General features: G+C 38.8%; 1 protein-coding gene across 1 annotated transcript; it reads right to left on the bottom strand.

Annotated features, from left to right (window-relative positions):
• Positions 1-233: 233 nt before the first annotated feature.
• Positions 234-973, bottom strand: LOC124265334. Its single transcript, XM_046700118.1, has 2 exons — positions 919-973; positions 234-679 (listed from the first exon to the last, which is right to left on the bottom strand). Exons 1-2 carry the CDS (start codon positions 971-973, stop codon positions 234-236), a joined length of 501 nt encoding a protein of 166 aa, XP_046556074.1.
• Between the last annotated feature and the right edge of the window lie 21,076 nt (positions 974-22,049).

Consider the following 22,049-nt stretch of genomic DNA (forward strand, 5'->3'; position numbering starts at 1 on the left):
CTGTACATTATCAGTCCATCCGACTGTTCACCCTGACTGTGCAATATCAGTCCATCCGAGTGTTCACCCTCACTGTACAATGTGGTTCCTGCAATCACCTAGCAGGAGCGGAGTAACTACACCATCATCATCATCAACTAAGAACTTATTTAGCGCAGGAATCCAGTCAGTATAACTGCTCAAAAGCGCTTTCAGAATATGCATGTCACATGTATCAGCAATGTCAATTCGGTCTAGGTGTATGTCTTTGAGAAAAGGTGGGTCTTGAGATTGGTTTTAATAGTGGCCAAGTTATTTATAAGTCTCAGCTTTAATGGCAGATCATTCCAGTGTCGTGGAGCTGCTCTGGCGAATGATCGATCTCCATAGGTGGTGGTCCTTGCGTGTGGAACACACAGCATGCCTTGTCCCATGGATCTAAGATACCTCGCGGGCTTGCATTCCTTGAAGAGTTCCTGGAGATACACAGAGGCCAGGCCTGACCTTGCTTTGAAGGATAACAGGAGCACTTTATAAGTGATTCTGTCTGCCACCTTCAACCAATGAAGTTTCTCTAACACTGGATAGATGTGGCTGTCTTTCTTTGTCTTTGTCACAAGTCTAGCTGCACAATTCTGAACGCACTGCAGCTTTGCTATCAATTGCTTTGGTAGTCCAATTAGAAGAGCATTGCAGTAATCTAAATGGGACACAACACAACACTGAACAAGAGATGTTACAGTCTTTAGATTTACAAATCGACGTATTTGTACAATGTTTCGGATGTTAAAATATGCATGTCTGCATATTTTGTTTACATGGGACCCAGCATTCATAGATGAGTCAAATAAAAATCCCAGATTTCGTGCTTCTTTGCTTGGTTCACTGATGCAGCCTCCAATTTCAAAGGTGGGAAGAGCAAGTTTGCTTCTCGCTGACTTTGAATCAGCAGTTCCGTCTTCTCACTGTTGAACTTGAGAAAGTTTAGGGTCATCTAATCCTTGATGTCCTTGATACAGTTCATCAAACGACGATATGTATCCTCTACTGATGTTCTGTTGGAGGGCTTGAAGGCCAGATACAGCTGGGTGTCATCAGCGTAGAGATGGAACGAGAGATTATTGTCCCCGAGAGGTGATGTGTATATAGTGAACAACACCGGTCCCAGTAAAGAACCCTGTGGAACTACATACTTGACGCTAAGTTTCTCTGACAATTGCCCATTGACTCTCACGGCCTGAAATTAGTAGGATGACATCGGTATGCAGACTGCAACGTTTCCGCTTTCCCAGTTCTGATGATATGATCACGAAGCCTTGACACTACCACTCTCTTCATGACCTTAGCAGCAAAGGGCAAGTTGGAGACTGGTCTGTAATATTTTAGGTTGTTTGAATCTAGATGAGGTTTCTTGATCAGTGGTGTATTAGATGCTAACTTGAAGGTGCTTGCAACACAAGCTTGACTGAAAGAAGCATTGATCACACTGGTTATTGTTGGTACTGTTTCATCCAGACACTCCTTCAACAACCATGTCGGCAAGGGTCTAGTGAAGAAGACTTTGTAGGACACCTCACAATCACCTGTCTCACCTCGATCTCAGATGCTGGTAGGAAACAAGACAGTTCCGGAATATCATGCATATTCATGTCGGCATGAGCTGCTGGCGAGGTTTGTATGAACGTATGCAAATCTGTGAGGTATGATCAAATCTTCTAAGTCTTTTTTTTGAAGAATGATGAGAATGTTTCGGCAATAACATCTTCAGGAAGATTGTCAGGTAGGGCTTGCGACTGTCTTGTACAGTAGTCTGTTAGAGATCTTAAATATTTCCTTCTGGTCTTTTGCAGCTTCCACGATGTCATTGACTCATTTCCTTTTTGCCTGTTCAACCAATGCATTCACCCTAATCCGTGCTTGGGAGTGCATCTGCTTATGTACAGTGAGCCCACTGTATCGCATATTTATTTTAAGTTTACGCCGCTTTCTTTTTGCTGCACGGATTTCATCGCTGTACCATGCCTCTCTCATGTGAACAGTTACAGTTCTTGTCTTTAGAACACATTTCTAATTAAACGTTTAGCATCATCTGAATAAGCTTTCATGATGACAGCTAGAGGTAGTCAATGTGAATGATCCAAACGGTCTGTCACTGTGCAGTGCACAGGTAACTATCATGAACTGCACGTGCATTTACCTTTATGACCCAACACTGCCACTGTTACAGGTCATTGGCTCCCTCCCTCTGCAAGCAGTCTGCGTTCTGCTGATTATTTTGTTGACAGTTACATAGACAGATTCTTTAATACAAATGCCTAAAATCGGTGATTTACAATGTGATTAGGTTGTCTGACAAAACATCCATTTGCACAGTTTGAGATCGATTTGGTCATTGGACGAAGATGTAAATACTAATGTGTTGTATGTTTGATTGAATTCATGTATCAATAATCTTCGGATCTCTCTCTCTCTCTCTCTCTCTCTCTCTCTCTCTCTCTCTCTCTCTCTCTCTCTCTCTCTCTCTCTCTCTCTCTCTCTCTCTCTCTCTCTCTCTCTCTCTCTCTCTCTCTCTCTCTCTCTCTCTCTCTCTCTCTCTCTCATCCCTTCAGCAGTTAAAAGAACAAAGATACTACGTTTAAAATAAATATGAGTCAAAAAGGAAACTTTGAAAAATAATGAATATTTTTTCTCTGATTATACATCTATGTATCCGAAATTGGATCCCTATCTTTCGACATCGTTAGCAAAACCCACTCAAACCCATCCATTCGTCGTGCAAATGACGTTAGTGCCAAATCAAGTTTTCTTCATATGCACGTGTTTGCATTGGCCTCAAGAATTGGAAAAACACTTTTAAGACACAGTTTTAACGGTACTTGAAATGCCACGATTGTCAAATGTGCAACGTGAACTTGCCGTTGGCATGTTGCAAGCGGGAAGATCAGTTATTGACGTCGCAAGAGCAATGGGATGCAGCCGTCGTACTGTGTATGACTTGCGAGGTCGTCTACAACAAACTGGCACCCCTTCTGATCGCCCAAGGTCGGGTCGTCCACGTGTGACGTCACGAGCAGAAGACCGTCAAATCGTCCTACGTCACCTACGTGACAGATTTCTGCCGGCTACACGAACCAGGGCTGAGATGTTTAGAGGTCGACTGTCCTCACAGACCTCCATTCTCGACGTCCATATCGTGGGTCAATATTGACGCCGTTTCATCAACGTCAACGTCTGCTGTGCGCCCAACGTCACCTCCAATGGACCCGAGAGACTGGAATCGAGTCGTCTTTAGCAATGAATCCAGGTTTACCCTCAGATTCGCGGACGGCAGGCATAGAGTCTGGAGACGACCTCGTGAACGGTATGCCCAATGTTGTGTACAGGAAGTCCCACAGATTCGGGGGCGAAAGTTGCATGGTGTGGGGTGCTTTCTGTGGGAACAACCGTTCCCGACTTCTGGTCATCCGTGGAAAACTCACAGCTGCTGCTTACCGCGGCCAGAACTCGTTCCTTTCATGGCGGCTCATGGCCCAGGTCGACAGTTCCAGCATGATAATGCTCGGCCGCATACCGCGATGCTGACATGAAATTTCCTCCAAAACGCTGGAATCAACGTCATGGACTGGCCATCGACGTCCCCTGACCTTAATCCAATAGAGCACGTTTGGGATGCACTTGGGAGAAGGCTTCGTGGTCTTAGGAACCAACCTCAGAATTTGCAGGAACTTGGCGCTGCCTTGCAAGAGCAATGGCGCAGAAACCCCAGCCACGTGTTCACAAGCTTCAGGCAGTCAATGATGAGACGGTGTTTGGCAGCGCTGAATGCTCGGGGCGGCCATACACGATATTGAACTGAGAAATTTTGAATTTTTATTCTTGTGACTTGACATTCTGTATACCCATGTTTTTGGAACGGCGGTGTAGCCTAATGGAACTGATTATGGCACTGTCAGTGTATCGAGTACATCACACAGATCTCAGCAATGAAATAATAACAATTTAACCATCTTACCATCTCTTGTTCTTTTATAGTGCCCTGACGAAAGAATGTGAAATTTCTTTTTTGACTCAGTATACATTTTACTTTGAAAGTTTTGGGACTTACGTGCCCTATCAGAAGGATAATAATTTTACAGTATTTTAACTCCATTTGAGGGTACAGCCACGAACAATCTAAGTTAACTAATCTAAATTACCAATCTTTAAAATATATCTATTTACAAAACACATTTTTCTGAATTCATCAAACAAGTTAATTTCTTTTAAAAAAACAATAATTAAATGAAAATTAACAGTGGTTAAAAAGATCCTTCAATGTTTTTACATTGAAATGTTTATCCCTTATGATGCATATCAGACATAGCATATTGCATATGGGGTCACATCCAACATATGTTGTACATTGCGCAACATCCAAAATAAGTTGTATATAGTGGCATATCCGAAATATTGTATTGTATATAGCATATCATACGACCTGTCATGTTGTATATAGCACCATATCCGACATATCATATTGTAAATAGAGTCACATCTGATTTTTCCTGCTGTATATTGCGCACATCCAACGTATCGTATTGTATATTGCGGCACCTCCGACATATCATGCTGTATATAGCGCAGCACCCAGCGTACAATGTTGTATATAGGGCAATATCAGACTATCATATTGCATATGGGGTCACAGCCGACATATGTTGTACATAGCGCAACATCCGAAATATCTTGCTATATATAGCGTCACATCCCACATACCATAAAGTATATAGCACTACATCCGACATGTCATGTTGTATATAGCATCATATACGACAAGTCATATTGTTTAAAGCACCAAATCTTACATATCATGATGTATATTGCGTCACAGCATACGTATTTATTGTATATTGCATCACATCTGATACAGAGGTCAGGTTTGAATACTGGGAATAATGGATGCCATTTATTTGTAAATTTCTTCATTTCATTCCATTTGGCAATGAAGCTTTCAACAGAAAAATATATTTTAAAGTCATCATAAGGGTATTGCATTTTGAATATTGTTTTTGAAAAGAAGAGACAAAAATATATCTTTTTGCTGAAATGATTTTATGATTAAGTTCTGGGATTTTACTTAAGGAACCAAAATACACCAAACATTTTGTCAAAATTAACTTTTTGTATCAAATGAGTGTTAATCCAAATTTGAAGACCATTCCAAAACTTCATAGTTTCACAACATTCCCAGTAAACATGGCACAAGTTTTTTATCCTCATCTTTACAAAAGCTGCATGAGGCACTTTGGATAAGATTCATTTTTAAAGTTCCTTTTTGGTAAAGATAATACCATGTAAAACTTCAAATTGGAAATCTACGCGTTTTGCATCATTAATGTCTTGTCTGTAAGACTTAAAAGTCATTGGCCAATCAAGTTCATCAAACACATTCTCCCATTTATGACACATATGAGGGTTATTATTGTTAAATAACAATATATCATAACATAAGCTTGATCCATGCAATGATTTCATGAAATTCTTTTGATAAAAATTTAGATTCATGTCATAGTTATGTATATATCTGTGATTTGTTATTGTATTTTTCCATGATTCAGAAAAAAAATATTTAGAACATATCTATGATCTAATTCTGTCCCTTTTATTGAATATTTACTTTTCAACAGACATCAAACCTTCTTCAACACACATGTTGTTGATGGTTAATAGTCCTTTATTTGCCCAATGTCTGATATAATGTTTTGGGTTTTTCAAATTATGATTAAACCATAATGGGATTGCTAAAATTTCATCAGTGTTGCTTTCCTCTATGGTAATGTTAGTACAATACATACTCCATGCTTATAAAACATCTTTCCAATATGGATTATGAATATTAGCAATATTATAGAAATTAGCACCAAAATTCATGATATCATGTTAAGGAAAATTGCATATTGCATATTGATGATTTTCTTAAATACAGTCTCAAAGTAGATAGTTTCAAGGCATTGATAATTGTTTTTATGTCAATCATTCTAAAAGCCCCATGTATATAACCTTTTTTCAAAGTACTTCTCTTAATTTTGTCATTTTTGTCATTCCAAATGAATTTGAAAAATAATTTATCAAGGGAGGTAACACCATCTTGGGGCTGGTTTGGTAAAGTATTGAACATATGAACTAACTTTGAAATAGCTAGTATCTTGATAACAGCGATTTGCCGATTAGTGTTCAATGTCTTTTTGTCCACACAGCCAATAATCTGTTAATTTCCACTAGTTTTGTCTTTTCATTGATGATCCATAAATCCTTCAGTTCGTCATTAAATATAATTCCCAAAACATCAAATTCATTTTTTCGCCAATCAATATTCAAATCCTGACAGTTTATCTCCATCCAAACCAGATTGCTTAGTCTTATCAATATTTATTTTTAGTCCTGACATCTTATAGAAGGTATTAACTGTATCATCAGCAGAATAAAGACATTTTTCTGTTCCATCTAAAATTTCATCAGTGTTGCTGTCCTCTATGGTAATGTTAGTACAATACATATTCCATGCTTATAAAACATCTTTCCAATATGGATTATGAATATTAGCAATATTATAGAAATTAGCACCAAAATTCATGATATCATGTTAAGGAAAATTGCATATTGCATATTGATGATTTTCTTAAATACAGTCTCAAAGTAGATAGTTTCAAGGCATTGATAATTGTTTTTATGTCAATCATTCCAAAAGCCCCATGTATATAACCTTTTTTCAAAGTACTTCTCTTAATTTTGTCATTTTTGTCATTCCAAATGAATTTGAAAAATAATTTATCAAGGGAGGTAACACCATCTTGGGGCTGGTTTGGTAAAGTATTGACCATATGAACTAACTTTGAAATAGCTAGTGTTTTGATAACAGCGATTTGCCGATTAGTGTTAAATGTCTTTTTGTCCACACAGCCAATAATCTGTTAATTTCCACTAGTTTTGTCTTTTCATTGATGATCCATAAATCCTTCAGTTCGTCATTAAATATAATTCCCAGAACATAAAATTCTTTTTTTCGCCAATCAATATTCAAATCCTGACAGTTTATCTCCATCCAAACCAGATTGCTTAGTCTTATCAATATTTATTTTTAGTCCTGACATCTTATAGAAGGTATTAACTGTATCATCAGCAGAATAAAGACATTTTTCTGTTCCATCTAAAAACAACTCAGTATCATCTGCATATTGTCCTAATTTATACTCCGTATCATCAATTCCTATACCTTTGATATTTTCATTTTTTCTTATCATGCATCCAAGGATTTCAGTTATAAAAAGGAAAAATATGGCGATAACGGATCCCCTTGTCTACAGCCCCGTTCATTTGAAAAGAATTCTGAGAGATGTCTATTCTTAATAACGCAGAAGTTGTATTATAGGTTAGAATATATATACAGCTAATAATTTGGGGACCAAAACCAAACTTTTTAATACCAAATTGATACAATATTTAGAGACAGTATCAAATGCCTTTTCAAAATCGATCAAAATTAAAAAACCTGGGATGTCTCTTCTTTCTGTCTCAAACATAATGTCATACAGTAATCTTGTGTTTTCGCTTATATTTCTACCAGGTATAAATCCAGTCTGATTTTCATGAATAAGAGAGTACAAGGTTGTTTTGGAACGATTAGAAATACAAGTGCTTACTATTTTATACAGTGAATTTAATAAAGTTATTGATCCCCAGTTTTTCAAAAGGGTTCTGTTTTTATCTGGCTTGGGTATACATGTAATGACACCTCTTTTCATTGTAAAAGACATTTGATTCTTTTTAAAATATCTTTAATAAATCTATAGATCCAATATTTAAGGGGTTTCAAAAAATATTTAAGGAAATCTACTGGAAATCCATCTACTCCAGGACTTTTGTTATTTTTCATATTTTTAACAGCCAATGTTATTTCTTCAATGTCAATATCTTTTACTGATTTGTTTCTCAGATGGTCACTTAAAGTGGGTGTTACTACATCTTGTAAACAAGTATCATCCTCGTATTCCCCGCCAGATGGGTAAATGTATTTGTAAAATGTTTTTACTTCATTTAAGATAGAATAGCTGTCAGTATTCTCATCATTATTATCAATGACAATCTTATAAATTGGTTTGCTGGCAATTACTCATTTCTAGGTTGCAAATATATTTGGTTGGCTTACCCCCCTCTTCAAGCAATAAAATTCTGATTCTGAGCTGTATAGCCCTTATTTCATCTTCTTTATTAGTTGTAGTTCAAATTTATGTTTTGCAAGTTCAGATAATAAATTTCCTTCTGTAGTTTGAAAGTCCTTTCTTATTGATTCTTCATAGTCTTTAAGTTAAGTTTCTAATTCTGAGGTTTTATCAGTCGTTTTCTTTTTTAGAAAGGATGACAATGAAATTGATTTTCCCCTAACTTTCATAAGGAAGGTTTCTAAAAATAAACTATCATCAATCTTAAGTTTTATATTACGGTCATTAGCATTTTCATCATATACATCAATATCTGGGTATTTTTCAACTGTGTCCTTTAATATGGATCTACCAAATTCACTATAATCAGGTTGTAACCACAAAGAAGTATTAAATTTCCAATATCCCCGCCCTCTTTCTTGGTTAATAGTATTTGAAAAAGAGTAGGTAATAGCTGAGTGGTCCGTTTTGTAGCCTGGTGGAATATCGGAATCAAGTGTAAGGTTCAGCAAATCTTGAGATTGAAAAAAGTCTATTTAATTACGACAAACATCCACAAGATGATAAGCTCCAATTGTGTCTAAAACTACTTTTCTAGCCTTGGGATTGTTAATATTTTTGTAATTTTGTCAATCAATATAAAGATCACGAACCAGATTCCAATCTCCTACCATAACCAGACATTTATTCTCAAAATTGGACATAGTTTGAAAAAGCTTTCAATAAAATAATGGGTCATCAATATTTGGTCCAAAAAGGAATGTGAGGGTAAATCTTTTATCTTCTACAGTTATGTCTGCAATAATACAACTTCAACCTTCATCTTCCAGAGTTTTATATATAGCGAGATCAATATTATTATAGCAAAGTATTGCAACACCTCTTAAATTGGACTTGACAGGTGCAATTATACTCTGCAATCCCCATTAATTTCTCATTTTAGTAACATCTTCTTTGGCTATTAAAATCCTAAATATAACATATGTTACATCTTCTTGAGTTATATGGATATCTCGCAAACAAATTATTGAGTATGATTTCTTTCTATAGAGATTCATAACTCCTTTAATTTTATTTTTATCTGCCAGATCCCTACAGTTAGCTGAATTCATCCTTAACTTTTTGATATTATCCATCTGATAACCATGTCAAAATCAAAGTATTTTTAAGTATTGAAATATAATTACGAGAAATGTCAAAGGTTCAGTTTTAAGTATCAAAGTTCATGTGAGAGGAATGCTCCGGGACTCGAACTCGAAATGGGCCAGAATAACAGCCTTTTACCCCTATATCCTCTGTATCGCAGGAAAACATCTTCAATAGAACTTTTGTAAGTTTCAGGACAACAAATACCAATTGCGTTTTTAATGGCTTTCAGTATATTAAACATTGCTTTAAACATGAGTAATTCTATCTATGACAATTTAAACTACACAACATATTAAACATAACTCACGCTTTCCAGCTCACTCCATCCACCCATCATGTCTGCTCGACACCACGTGTAATTCTCCCCATGCACTCCGTGACCCTCGTATATATATACCCAACCATCCGGTTGCGTTTGGTCGATTCGTTACATGTTCAGAGTCAGCTTTTCCAGTGTGAAGTAAAATACTGATCTTGACGCTTACTTCATAACATTACATTTTTATAAAATGACATGACATTGTTATTGCATTAATCTTAATATATCACATTGACTCAGATTACTAAGTTGCACTATTACATCACATTATATCACATTATTACGTTACATTACATAGCTAGTGTCAACTATTCCATTATCAGATATGTATGATGGCAAAGGCAACACCTGTCGACTTTAAAAAATAGCTCCACTTATAAAGCTAACAAAAAGACTTCACACGATTATCCGACGACCCATACTCATTATGTTGATCATTGGTTTCTTTGGGTATTCAACCCCACGTTTTCATGACTGCAATTTTCAACAATAAATATCCCTGCACTTTAAATGCAGGAAGTTCACGTTTTCACATGTGTACAATTTTAATTTTCAAACAAAACACGGCTAGAAACAAACACTAATAACTGTGTGAGGCAAGATGATTGTCAAAATTACTGGTCTACGGTGATAAATCAACCTTCTTGTAAACCGTTGCGCACGTGCATCCCATGCGTTGTGTTAAAATGTGGTGATAACGAGAAATAGTGGTGCGTACATAAAATGTCTGTCTTTGAAAAGTTTGTTAACGCTTATACTTCCTATCCAAATTGAAAGTTCAGGTTCCCTACTTCTTTTACGAGTATACTTTGTCGGATATGTGTTGAGGTGTTTATTCGCCTGAAACATATCAGTGTTTTTGTGACTTTTGTCACACAATGTTTCATGGACATGACATTTCTTTCTCTAGTCATAATATATATTTTTCAATTTAATATTTCGTCGGATATGTGTCCTGTAATAACATATGATTATTCGTTTGAATTATTCAATTGATGCTTGATTTGGCAATTTAGAAGATGCTTTTTGATGAATGTGTCAATGCTGTCCGTTTTCGTTAGAAGTCTGCCGACTAGGAGGCTGATGGGCCCAACATACGGGATGTTGATGCGGATGGGAGATGGTTCAAGTTTTAAAGTACGCTGAACTTGATCCTGCTGTGTTTCCTTTATAGTGGTTTCTACAAGGTTCTTAGGATAACCATTGTATGTGTTGAATGCTGTCTTCAGGTGGTCAACTTCTTGTTGCAGTAGGTCGGGGATACAGGTTGTTTTCGCGCCACTCGCAAGTGTGGTAACAACTGTTCTTTTGATTTGGGGATGGCGGTTTGAGTGGTTGTGAATATATTGGTCTGTTTGGGTAGGTTTGCGATAGAGACCGACGTGGTGAGCTGGTTCTTGGAGTTGTCAATGGCGATGTCCAAGAAGGGGAGTTTGTTCTGCTGCTCTGTTTCCATCGTAAACTTAATTCTAGGCCGTTGATTGTTGAGGTGGTCTGAAAGTGCAATGGGGTCATCATGGTTGTCGAGGATAGAGAATGTATCATCAACCTTCCTGTGCCAAAATAGTGGTTGGAATGGTGAAGTAGCCAGAACAATCTTCTCAAAGTTGGTCATGAATATCTCAGTCATGAGAGTGAGTGAGTGAGTTGTGTTTTTCGCCGCACTCAGCAATATTCCAGCTATATGGCGGCGGCCTGTAAATAATCGAGTCTGTAGCAGACAATCTGCGCAAATGGGAACCGATGACATGTGTCAACCAAGCCAACGAGCCTAACCACCCGATCCCGTTAGTTGCCTCTCACGACATGCGTCCGTTACTGAAGATCATTTCTAACCCGGACCTTCTCGGGTCCTCAGTTATGAGAGTTGAGAGTGGGGATCCCATGGGTAGACCATAAATCTGCTGATATATCTGATCTTGCCATGTAAAATTGGATGTTTCAAAACAGCTGGATACAAGGCTGCCGATGCTGTCTATTGCTAGTTTTGTGTCGATCTGGTCTATACAAGATTCTAATCGGGATCGCAGGATTGCTGGAGATTCTTCTAGAGGAATGTTAGTGAATACGTCTACCACGCCATGGTACCACTAGTTTGGTAATCCTTAAGTTCGTTAACAAAGGATGATGAATCACTCATGACGGATTTACCTTCTTTGTCTAATAGTGCTAAAAGTTTCGACAGGAGCTAGACAGTATTGTAAATAACAATGTTCGGGAGCACACGGGAGATTCTGGTTTTCACTGGCGATTCATGAATTTTGATATTGGCACCAGCGTCAGATGGCTGGGAGTTGTTGGGGTTCAATTTGTTGTGTATGGTATCATTCATCTCACCATTCAGATGAATTCAGGTGTATTCATAATGATGGCTGCTCTTCCTTTGTTGGCTTCAAAGATAGTGATGTCAGGTTCATCACTTTACTCCGCTATGGCACTTTTTATTCCCCGCAACGCGTTTTGCGAGGGGTAATAAAATGCACTCCGTCTGCCCGTGCGTACGTGCGTGCATGCGTAAGTCCCCGCGTCTGTGCGTGCGTCCATGCACATTTCTCTATATGACTCAGTAGTAAAGCGGAATCATCCTGAACTTGATTTTTCAGGAAGGCATGCAGTAATGGTTAAATGCATCGAAAAGATGGCAGAATATGGCAGAATGGATTGAAAGTATGTATAATCTGTATTATCTAATCATATACACCGTCATCTCAACAGGACTTTAACCTCAGGTTCGGGTGTAACTCTATTTAAAGGTTTCCAACTGCAATTGTAGATTACTTCATTCAGAACCGAAGGTGGTGTGACCTAGAAGACAACAGGTTATACAACATTGTCATGGTGTGTAGAGTAGAGATATAACAAATGATAATACAATCATGTTAACGTAGGTTTTGCTTCAGGAATATACATATCCCTTCGAGAACATTAATATTTTGTATCTTCATAAGGGCTCGAAATTTGACAAATGAAGGTGGGCTGTAAATATAGGCTGGAACACATTCGGATCTGCATATTAGCAGCATGTGATATTCATATTCCAGCGAGTTTAGATTACATTTGTTACAAACTACTTCATTATATGGAACCATTAACTTTGAAAAACCTTTTTTTGTATATTCATGTTATGTGATTGATTCGGAACTTGATTAACATTAAAATATGTGTTTAATGCGTCACAGGAAATATACAGTTCAGATACTAGAAGTGATTTAAATGTACTGCAGTTTACAAGAAATGATGAGTTACTGATTTCTATTCCAGTGTTATATATTAATATCTATACAACAGTGTTTAAGATCTAACATGTAATTATCTATATTGCTGCAATCAGGGGCTTAACAGACATAGGAAAATCATAACGAAACAGGTAAAAGTAGAAATGTAGTTCTCTGTGGCATCGACTTGTCATAATTGGATTGTTCATATTACTGCAAACGGTGCCTCTATCTGAAAATGCTTACACAATGCATTCACGGAAAATAACCAGTCAAAATACATTTTTCTTCCACTTTCTGTGGACATGTGAACCATTCTATCTTCTTTTCGAACAGGTTGTTGTGACTGTGAAGAAGTAGCAACAGCCTTCTCCTCTGATTACAAGGGAACTTATGTCTTCTTGATACACTTGGATGTCAACCTATTTTCTTCTAAACTTAAACATAACGAGACAAAAAAGAGAAAGTTGAAGGAAATTGAGAAGAAAGTATCAGCATTAAGAAATACCTCAGGAGGTGAGATCCTTATTCATCTGCACGGTCAAGATCCAGAAGATAGGTATCTTGGTCACTTTGACAACTTTACTGACGCTTGCCTGAAGAATCTAATCCCTGACGGACAACTGTTCACGGATGTTTACAGACGTCAGTGGTTGTGGGATGACTTTCCTGGTTTTGAAAGTACCCCTGTTCTTCTCCTCACTGTAAACAAAGCACGGTCTGTATGTACAGTACATTTTTACACAAAGGTTGCATCGGATTTTATGATTGAAAATGTGTCGACCATTGGTTTCGTCTCTCTCTTGTCCAGAAAGGTGATCACAACAGCGACAGAACCAACACTAACAGGAATCCACAACTTTGAGAAACGACTTCATGAAAGCAGACACATAGAACTTAAAAGTGTGTTCACGAAGAAAGATCGAACATTCCATAACATTTCCTCGTTTGTTGATTACATCTGGACTGATCTGAGATTCAGGGAAAATTTATGTTCCATGTCAAAACTTGAAGGTGGGGGTTCTTTCTTCGTGGGAATTAACGAAAGAATTGGAAGGGGAACGTACGACTCAAGGGAAATAAATCCCAACGGCTTTCCCTGCAACTGGAGCGTCGAAGAGTTTAAGACGTCTTTGGAGGCTAAACTAGTGTATGACGCATCCTATCAAGGACCAGACGGTGCTCTCACTTCTGTCCCCACCAGTCTCATTAAGGTTGCACTGTATAACTCTCCTTTGCAAATCCAGACTAGTCCTAAAAAATTCAAGATTTTAGAAATTGCAGTCGGGTATGCTGAGGGCATTGTATTCTATAATAAAAAAGGCCCTGAAACCTACACCATTGACGAGAAGGGCAATATACTGAGAATGAAACATTGTGAATGGTTGGAGAGAATACAGTCGTTGAATATAGTTGATAACAAGCAGTAACATTTTGAACACCATGTCTCTCTACGACAGTGATGCATCTTCATTTTCGCATCCTTCATCTTTCTCTGACCAAATGTTTAAAGCCATAATGGGCACTCCAATGCATTCTTCTTGTGATTCTAGGGGTAAGCATTAGCTTTTGTTAAAATATATTCTATATGTATGTTTAAAGTATAAAACCTGTCTTATATGTGTTTGTTTATATATTCACAGACCACAAATTAAAATTCAAAATAGAATAAGAGATATGAAAAACACATTAGTACTACAAAGTAGTTACCTTTGAGTAAGTTGGCGTAACTTAAAACAATCCAGTTAATGTTTTACTTTGTAATTGATGATATTTTATGTAGGTGTCTTTTTGATCGGTTGGCTTTCTTTCAGATTCTGAAAACAATGGGAAAGAGAGTAAGACGGTCACACATGATTTCTGTGGAGGTACGCCAGGTAGAATTCATACATTTTTTTAATTTTCAGAATCAGTTACCAATAACATTGTCAGGTTAGCAATCTTGGTTTCGAGTCAATAACTCCTGTTCTCTGCCATGCATACGACTGTGAACCACACAGGGTTGATGTTGCCTTCAACTTTATAAAAATGCTTAGTATTATTCTACTGCGGCCAGGCATATCTTGAAAATGTGGAGGTTGTAGTCGCACTGTTGTCAAAACTGTTAGTGTAAAACAGGAAATGATTGAAAACGTATTGCTCTTAGGATGCTGATTAAACATTTTATTTGATTGGACGTGTATGTTTCCATTTTACTGCGATCCACCACATTATCATGTTTCTATTTAAGATACTGGAAAGGTAAAGGAGGGGTATCTATCTACAGTATTCAGTTGCGGCTTGTTCCAAAAGGACATCTGTGCAGGTATACAAATTCCTACAACAAGTATTTTAAAAGTTCTGCTTTTACCTCATAGTTTTCTAAATTGAAATCCACCCCAACTGTTTCATCTCTTCCCGTGGCTTGTGTGCCAGGTTGTGTGTTTGCCTGTCATAAACGTTCATGTTATTGACTGAAGCCACTAATAAAAAATTGAAGTTATGATCCCTCACAAAAAAACAAATCTTTAAAAATCCCACTGTTTTGAAAATCAACATTTGTTAGCAAATGTGTGTTTGGATTTAAAGGGCAGTACATGCATGTTTTAATCATGTTGCAACATTTAGATACCTGTGCTTGACCTTGACCTCTGTGTTACAACAGTAGGTACTTGTGAGTAGAACATATCATTTTTTGTTTTATACGTTTTTACAGTGGGGCATATATGCCTGTGGAATGCTCTTAGGATACTTGTATTGAACATTCACTCCCAAATAGTTCGTAATGAACTTGTCAAATGTTTACTGAAGTGTGACACAAGTAAATCTATATCCTCTAGTCCACACAAGCTGGTGACGATGCGTCCAACTATATTTAATCAGATATGTCAGTGGCTCTGACGTATGGTGGCACGGGACATTTGCTACATTATGTTGCATTAGAACATGAAGATTGGTTTACAATGCTTTTCCCTCCCTCTTGTCAAGATTGCCCACATGGGCACAATGTGTGAAGTCCATTTCTGATGTCCCCGACCCTGATATTGCTGGAATATTGCTAAAAGTGGCGTAAAACTAAACTCACTCACTCAACACTATACTGTCTCATGCTTACGCTACTAAACTATATACGTCATAACAGTCGAAGTGATATCATAAGAGTGATATACAGTTTAGAAAGCATAATCGTGTATGGCGATCTTGTATTTACAAACGTAGTGGCTGTCAAGTCAAGACTTCAGTGCGATTGACAGGCTGCTTACCTTAGTCATAATAATTGAGTAAGCTATAGCCACAGTATATTAACACAAATTTGTTTTTGCAGGTAAAGTCGTCATCTTCCCTAAATGTATGCACAGTGTGTTGTCAAGGAAGTACCCAAAGATTAGGTCGGTACTTGAAGAAACATATGGACAGAGAGCATTTATCTACGTTGGATCGTCTTTTCAATTTCTGTTTCCAAGACATCCACAACGATTTCACAAAATTAAGACAGAGTTGATATGTGACATGTGCGTTTTGGCAAACAATAAACCAGCTATCCTACTCACTGTTGCAAAGGACAAAGAACAGAGGGATCATTTAACCGGTTACAATTTGCAGATGAAAAGAAACTTGGAAGAATGGATAAGCAAGAGATTGGTTGAATTCAAAGTTTTGTCTGTAGTTGTGACCCCTGACGACTTTAGAAGCCGAGAACATTTCAAGCAAATAATTTCCTATGCTGAGACACAATCGCTGACAAAAGTTCTTCCCTTAACTTTGGCAACAGTGATACTGACTATGGAAACCTTTTTTCGGAAGCTGGCAACCTGCAACTTCGTTCAACGATTTTATGGAGTTTCCGAAGAAACTGTATATTTTGATCAAGACTTACTTGAAGAATTCATTGAACTGATGGAAGAGAAAAATACCAAAACTGTGTATTCCAAATCTTCAGACTATATAATGCTCCTGGCTTGTGAACTAGGCTACAGGTTAGCTCTGATAGGCCACACATCTATCTATTCAAGATCAGAAGAAAAGAGAGAATTTGAAGAACTAAGGTAGGATTTTAATTAATGTATCGTCGCCTGTATCACACAACACTTCTCTAAAAATAGTTAATGCATTAATTTTCTCTCAATAATACTAACTATGAGCCCTCAGGGAAGTTATCATATAATTTGTTATAAAAAAGATTACGTATTTAGATTACAACATTAAATTTTAAAGTTCAAATAAGTTATGCAAGGTTATGCGGCTTCTACTGACCGAACAATATTTCAGGCGAGTCCCATAGAGTTATGTCCCTTGGAGTGCTCTTTATGAATATCCTATGCACAATTTGTGATTGAAAACAGTTCGGCAAACACCGATAACACAGTTTTCGATGTACGGAGCAATTGTTTACATTCAGTATATCACAAGTGTATTCTGCTTGGAAGCTCTTCACCTCAAAGTTATAGTTATCGATTTCAGGCAAGTCGTAAGGGATACTAAGTCTTTTATTACATCAATATGAAGCTAACGTGAGTGCATTAGCCCTTATATACATGTCTGTGGTACATATATTTGGATCACGAGCAAAAAGGGAAGTTGCCGCATGTACACCTTTTCTTGAAAGCTCCCAAATCATGTCCCCATCTTTGGTTGATTGTGGGTATCATGTAACCCATACTGCATGTATTACTTCTATCAGTATCAGTCACTTCAATGTCTGGTTCGGAATTGAACATTTTTAGACCCTATCCATCTCTCTACCTGGATCCAAAACAACAGTTGTTCCAAAGTATTTCGAGATCATTCAAAGTCATCACCTTCATTTATATGGACTCAAGCAACATGGCATTGACCCAAAACATAAATCTGAGAATATCTTGGATTGGGTTATGTCCCTTGATGTCAGTGAAATTGCCAAAACAGTGAATGTTGAGGACAGACAAGTGTCTCACTGTTACATTGTGTTTGTGACTTTAAATGTGTTCAGGCCGAAACAGGTGGAACAGTTGGTTACTGCTAAGATTTTAGAGTTCTACTTTGTTGTCTGCAATCGACCTTTTGATGTGGATGAGCATCCCCAGCTCTATTACACTCTCAGAACTCCTTGACAAACATGCTCAGGGTTCGGACAAATACTCCTTGGTGCTGTCATGAAGGTCATAAAGCCATGTGGAATCGCCGGGAAGGTGGACGACAGTGGCGGAAGCATCACCTTGAGGTTCACAGAAAATAAACTATTTTCTTCTGAATTTCCCACAGACCTAACTCATTGTTTTAATCAGTTAATCTCGGAAAAGATCAACAAGATGAGGCAAGACCTAACACAATTCCCCACAGGTGCACATGCTGATTTGGAGTGACATACGGTTCAGTGGCAGCTTGTTCTGGATCAAATGGATATTCTCCTCCCAACTATCACAAGGTTAGTGAATAAAACCCTTGAATCTGGAAGATTCCCACAATTTTCTGAACTGCAGTGGCTATGCCTCTCTTGAAGAAGGACAACCTGGATTTAGACAACTCTAAGAACTTTCAACTCGTATCAATACTATCCTTTTTCATCTAAAATGGAAAAGCTGTGAATATCCGCTTAAGGGTTCATTTTTCATACAACCATCCCAGGAAGCCCTGCCTTGTCGAACCCACCAAGAACTTTCCTCTGCAGCCTCACAAACATGAACAACATACTGTAATACAGCTCCTTACCAAGAAGGGATGCAAAGTATGTCCAAAGTGATGGCCAAGGATGCTCCTGATTATTCCATAGTTTGCTGTTTGTCTCTAGAGTTTAACAGGGGTAGGGAGTCCGTAGACGATGACCAAAGGTCAGACAGGCCTTCAGATGCCACCCAACCGGAAACCATAACCGCTATAAAAAGAAGAATTTTGTCTGACCAACGAATGAAAGTTTCTGAACCTCCTAAGGAATTACAGAAATGCCGAGGGAAGTGAACATGTGGTGTTCTACCTTTGCATGACAACGCTCCGGTTTACAAGTCGAAAATTGCACAGGCCGCCGTACGTGAATGTGGATTTGAACAGTTAAACCACCCACCAACCAGCCCAGATCTAGCCCCCAGTGACTATTTCCTGTTCCGGCAAACGAAATTTACCCTATGTGGATAACGAGGACATAAAGGTTACCACACAGGGGTGGTTAGAAGGCCAATCTGCGGATTTCTACAAAAGTGTTATCAAAAGCTTGAAGGACGAATTGAATAAGTGTATTGAGGTGAATGGACACTATATTGAAAAATAAAAGTGCAAAAACCTTTTTGCGACTTGGTGTTAAATTGATGGCGCAAATTATATTGACCCCCCCCCCCCGTAGTTCACTGAGAACCCAAATGTAAGCTAAATAATAAAACCAATTCTTGGGAAGCATTTGTTTATATTTCCGCTGTGTTTACAGGAAAGCTCAAAACCTGTCCATATCAATCAATTACGACAGGAGTGTTGCTGATGAGAACTTGGAAGAAGGCGATGTGCTCTTGTCGTCGTGGAAAGGGGGTACGATTCTATTTCGAGCCGGTAAGTTTCTTGTTCATTTTCCAAAAATTAGATACTGTTTAACAAAGAAAGAATAGTAAAATCTGAAGAAAAAAAAAGAAACGCAGAGTAGAATAATCGGCGCTGATATTCAAACAAAATAAATACCAAATATGAATCTGATGACTGTAAGTAATGCTGAAATGCTGAAATGTATAAGAGGGAACCTAGTTATTGGCGTCAAATTTTAACTTACCCTCACTTATGAGAATATATATGTGCTTCAACTTACTGGTATGACGGCGATGACAGGGATTGCAGCTGCTCGAAGAACCTTGGCGTCAGCTGTTGTTAACCGCAGTGCAAAGGTGCAGGGTGAAGACAGACGCAACAGATTGATGGACCTGGTTTGCTTTCACATGAAAAGGGCGGAGGAACAATTAGAGAACACACTGCGCCGTGCTGACTCTAAATCCCAGATAGCAGAACTGGAATTGTTCTGTACATATTCACGAGATGAAGAAACGCAGATGTATACCGTGGGGAGTAAGTATATGTTCACTACTTTTGATTGGAGAGGATGTTCAATTCAATCTATGCCTCATTTAAATCCAATAAAGATTGTGACATATTTAGGCAAATACGTACTGCTTTTTATGAGCATTTTATGATTACTTTATGGAGAAACGTGCCGATTTTTTGCTGTGGCAACTGTGAACATTCTTATAATAAGCATTCATGTATGTTAGAACATAAATTTTATTATGAATGACATTAAGCTTTCTGTGAGAACTGACTGTCAGTGGCTCATCATTCTTTACACATGTAACATTTTGACAGAACCCAATGTTGCAGCTGACGCAGTGTCTAGGCCACCGACACCGAAGTTTTTAGGGTGGGTATTCAATTTACTCTACTCCTATTACCATGGAACTAGCTCAACTTGATACTCACAGGTTAAACCTGTATGTACACATCTATAATCTGGCATAATTTCGTGGTGGTGTTTGGTCACTTAACTAAAAAAGTCCAAGTACAATCGTTTTCTAATTGGGTATGATACATGCTAATCGGTCTACCATTGTGAATTTTGAATTTCATGAATTATGATTAGGAATTAAAAATTCGTCTATATAAGCTATTATTATGTCAACACACAATACCATCTTACCAGTCAAGGGCGTTCATACTACTTTTGAATTTGTTCACCCCAGTTAACTTCCCGAGACCAAGTCCACAAAGGCACAACTAATGTGCGTGAAGCGCTATGACGTGTTGACAGGAGGTAACATTGTACCGTACGGTATGATCAATAATTCCTCTCTAACGATCAAATTCCTCTCTCTCCCTGGCCCATCTCTCAAGTAGTACAAGTTCGGCTCGTCGGCTTTGATGTCCACTTTATCTATGTTGTAAGTTTTGACTGACCATATCGGATCGGTGGCTCGTTTACGACTATCCCCTTCGTGTTCCCCCGGCTGGTAGAGGTACCTCACGGGGCCCTATCTGGTATCTGTTTCTCCTTCCCACGCAATGGTGCAGCCGACTCTGCCACTATTGATTTTAGTTTGATAGCGTCGGCTGGTTTCTTGCCAGTGAGCCGAGTGGTTTCGTGGTTGATGGCCGACACCACCTGAGGTAGCCGCGCTACCCATTCAGTCGATCGTTTCCCCGGGTTGGCCATCTCTCTCGCATACTGATGCCCGAATAAGCGCTCAGCCAAAGTCCTATTGAATCTCTCAACTATGGCTTGGCTGCGATGGGCTCCGGCCGTGCCACGCCTGACCTTGGTATCGTGTTTGTCTAGCAGGTGTGACACGGCACCCATGAACTCCCGCCCGGGGTCGACTTGCAGCTCTGTGGGCCACGTCAGCGGACTGCGTTTGTACATGCGTTCGAATCCGCGGGCTACCTGGGCCGAGTCTTTCGCGGTCAAGGGTTCGGCTTCCTTGTAGCGACTGGCCACGTCCACGACGGTTAGGGCATACTTGTACCTCTTGTCGTGGGGTAGGAATAGGAGGTCGGCCTGGTGAACGCTATTGGGTATGTTAATACCGAACTTCCTTCTAGGCACGTAGCGTGGTGCCGGTAAATAGATCTGCCACAGGGCTTGTTTTTCAAGCCACGCTTTGGCCTCGTTTGGGGGTACTCGCGCCATTTTAGCCAGCTTATGTACGGCGCTAGCTCCTTTCCAGTACCCACGCGGGCTGTAGTAAATAGCCTCAAACTTTCTCTGGTTCCGTGACATGGTATCGTATATATATATACACCTATGTTCTTGGTTCAATTTTCTCATGCCCGTACGCGTACGTGTTGATCCCATCAATAGCTATCCAACGCTTAGTGTCCATCGGCGACAGGGACGTCTTGTTTATCGTCAGTCCGTATATCCTATGCCCATCACTTCTAAGCGTGTTCATTTTATGCCTGAAGGTACGGGTCTTGAACAGGGCTTCCTTGAATCTGGCGTGTTTGATGTGTTGTTTCACCACGTACTTCTTAACACCCTTCGCCTTTCGGATCTCACCATTGTCGGCCTTCAGGATGGAGTACATCTTGGGTCTCAAGCCTATGTACTCGGCTATGGGCGTGCCAGCACACTCGTCCTTCATCTTACCTAGGACCTTTTTATTTACCGTGCTGTGTATGGCATGGTCCTTGGGGTAGTCGCTGGTGTCGTACAAATCGAGGCGTTTCTTCATGTCCTCGTACACGTCCTCGGTTCGAATCTCCATCAGC

This window comes from Haliotis rubra, unplaced genomic scaffold (genome assembly GCF_003918875.1).
Source record: "Haliotis rubra isolate DU_JTF1 unplaced genomic scaffold, ASM391887v1 Scf971, whole genome shotgun sequence".
NCBI lineage: Eukaryota > Metazoa > Mollusca > Gastropoda > Lepetellida > Haliotidae > Haliotis > Haliotis rubra.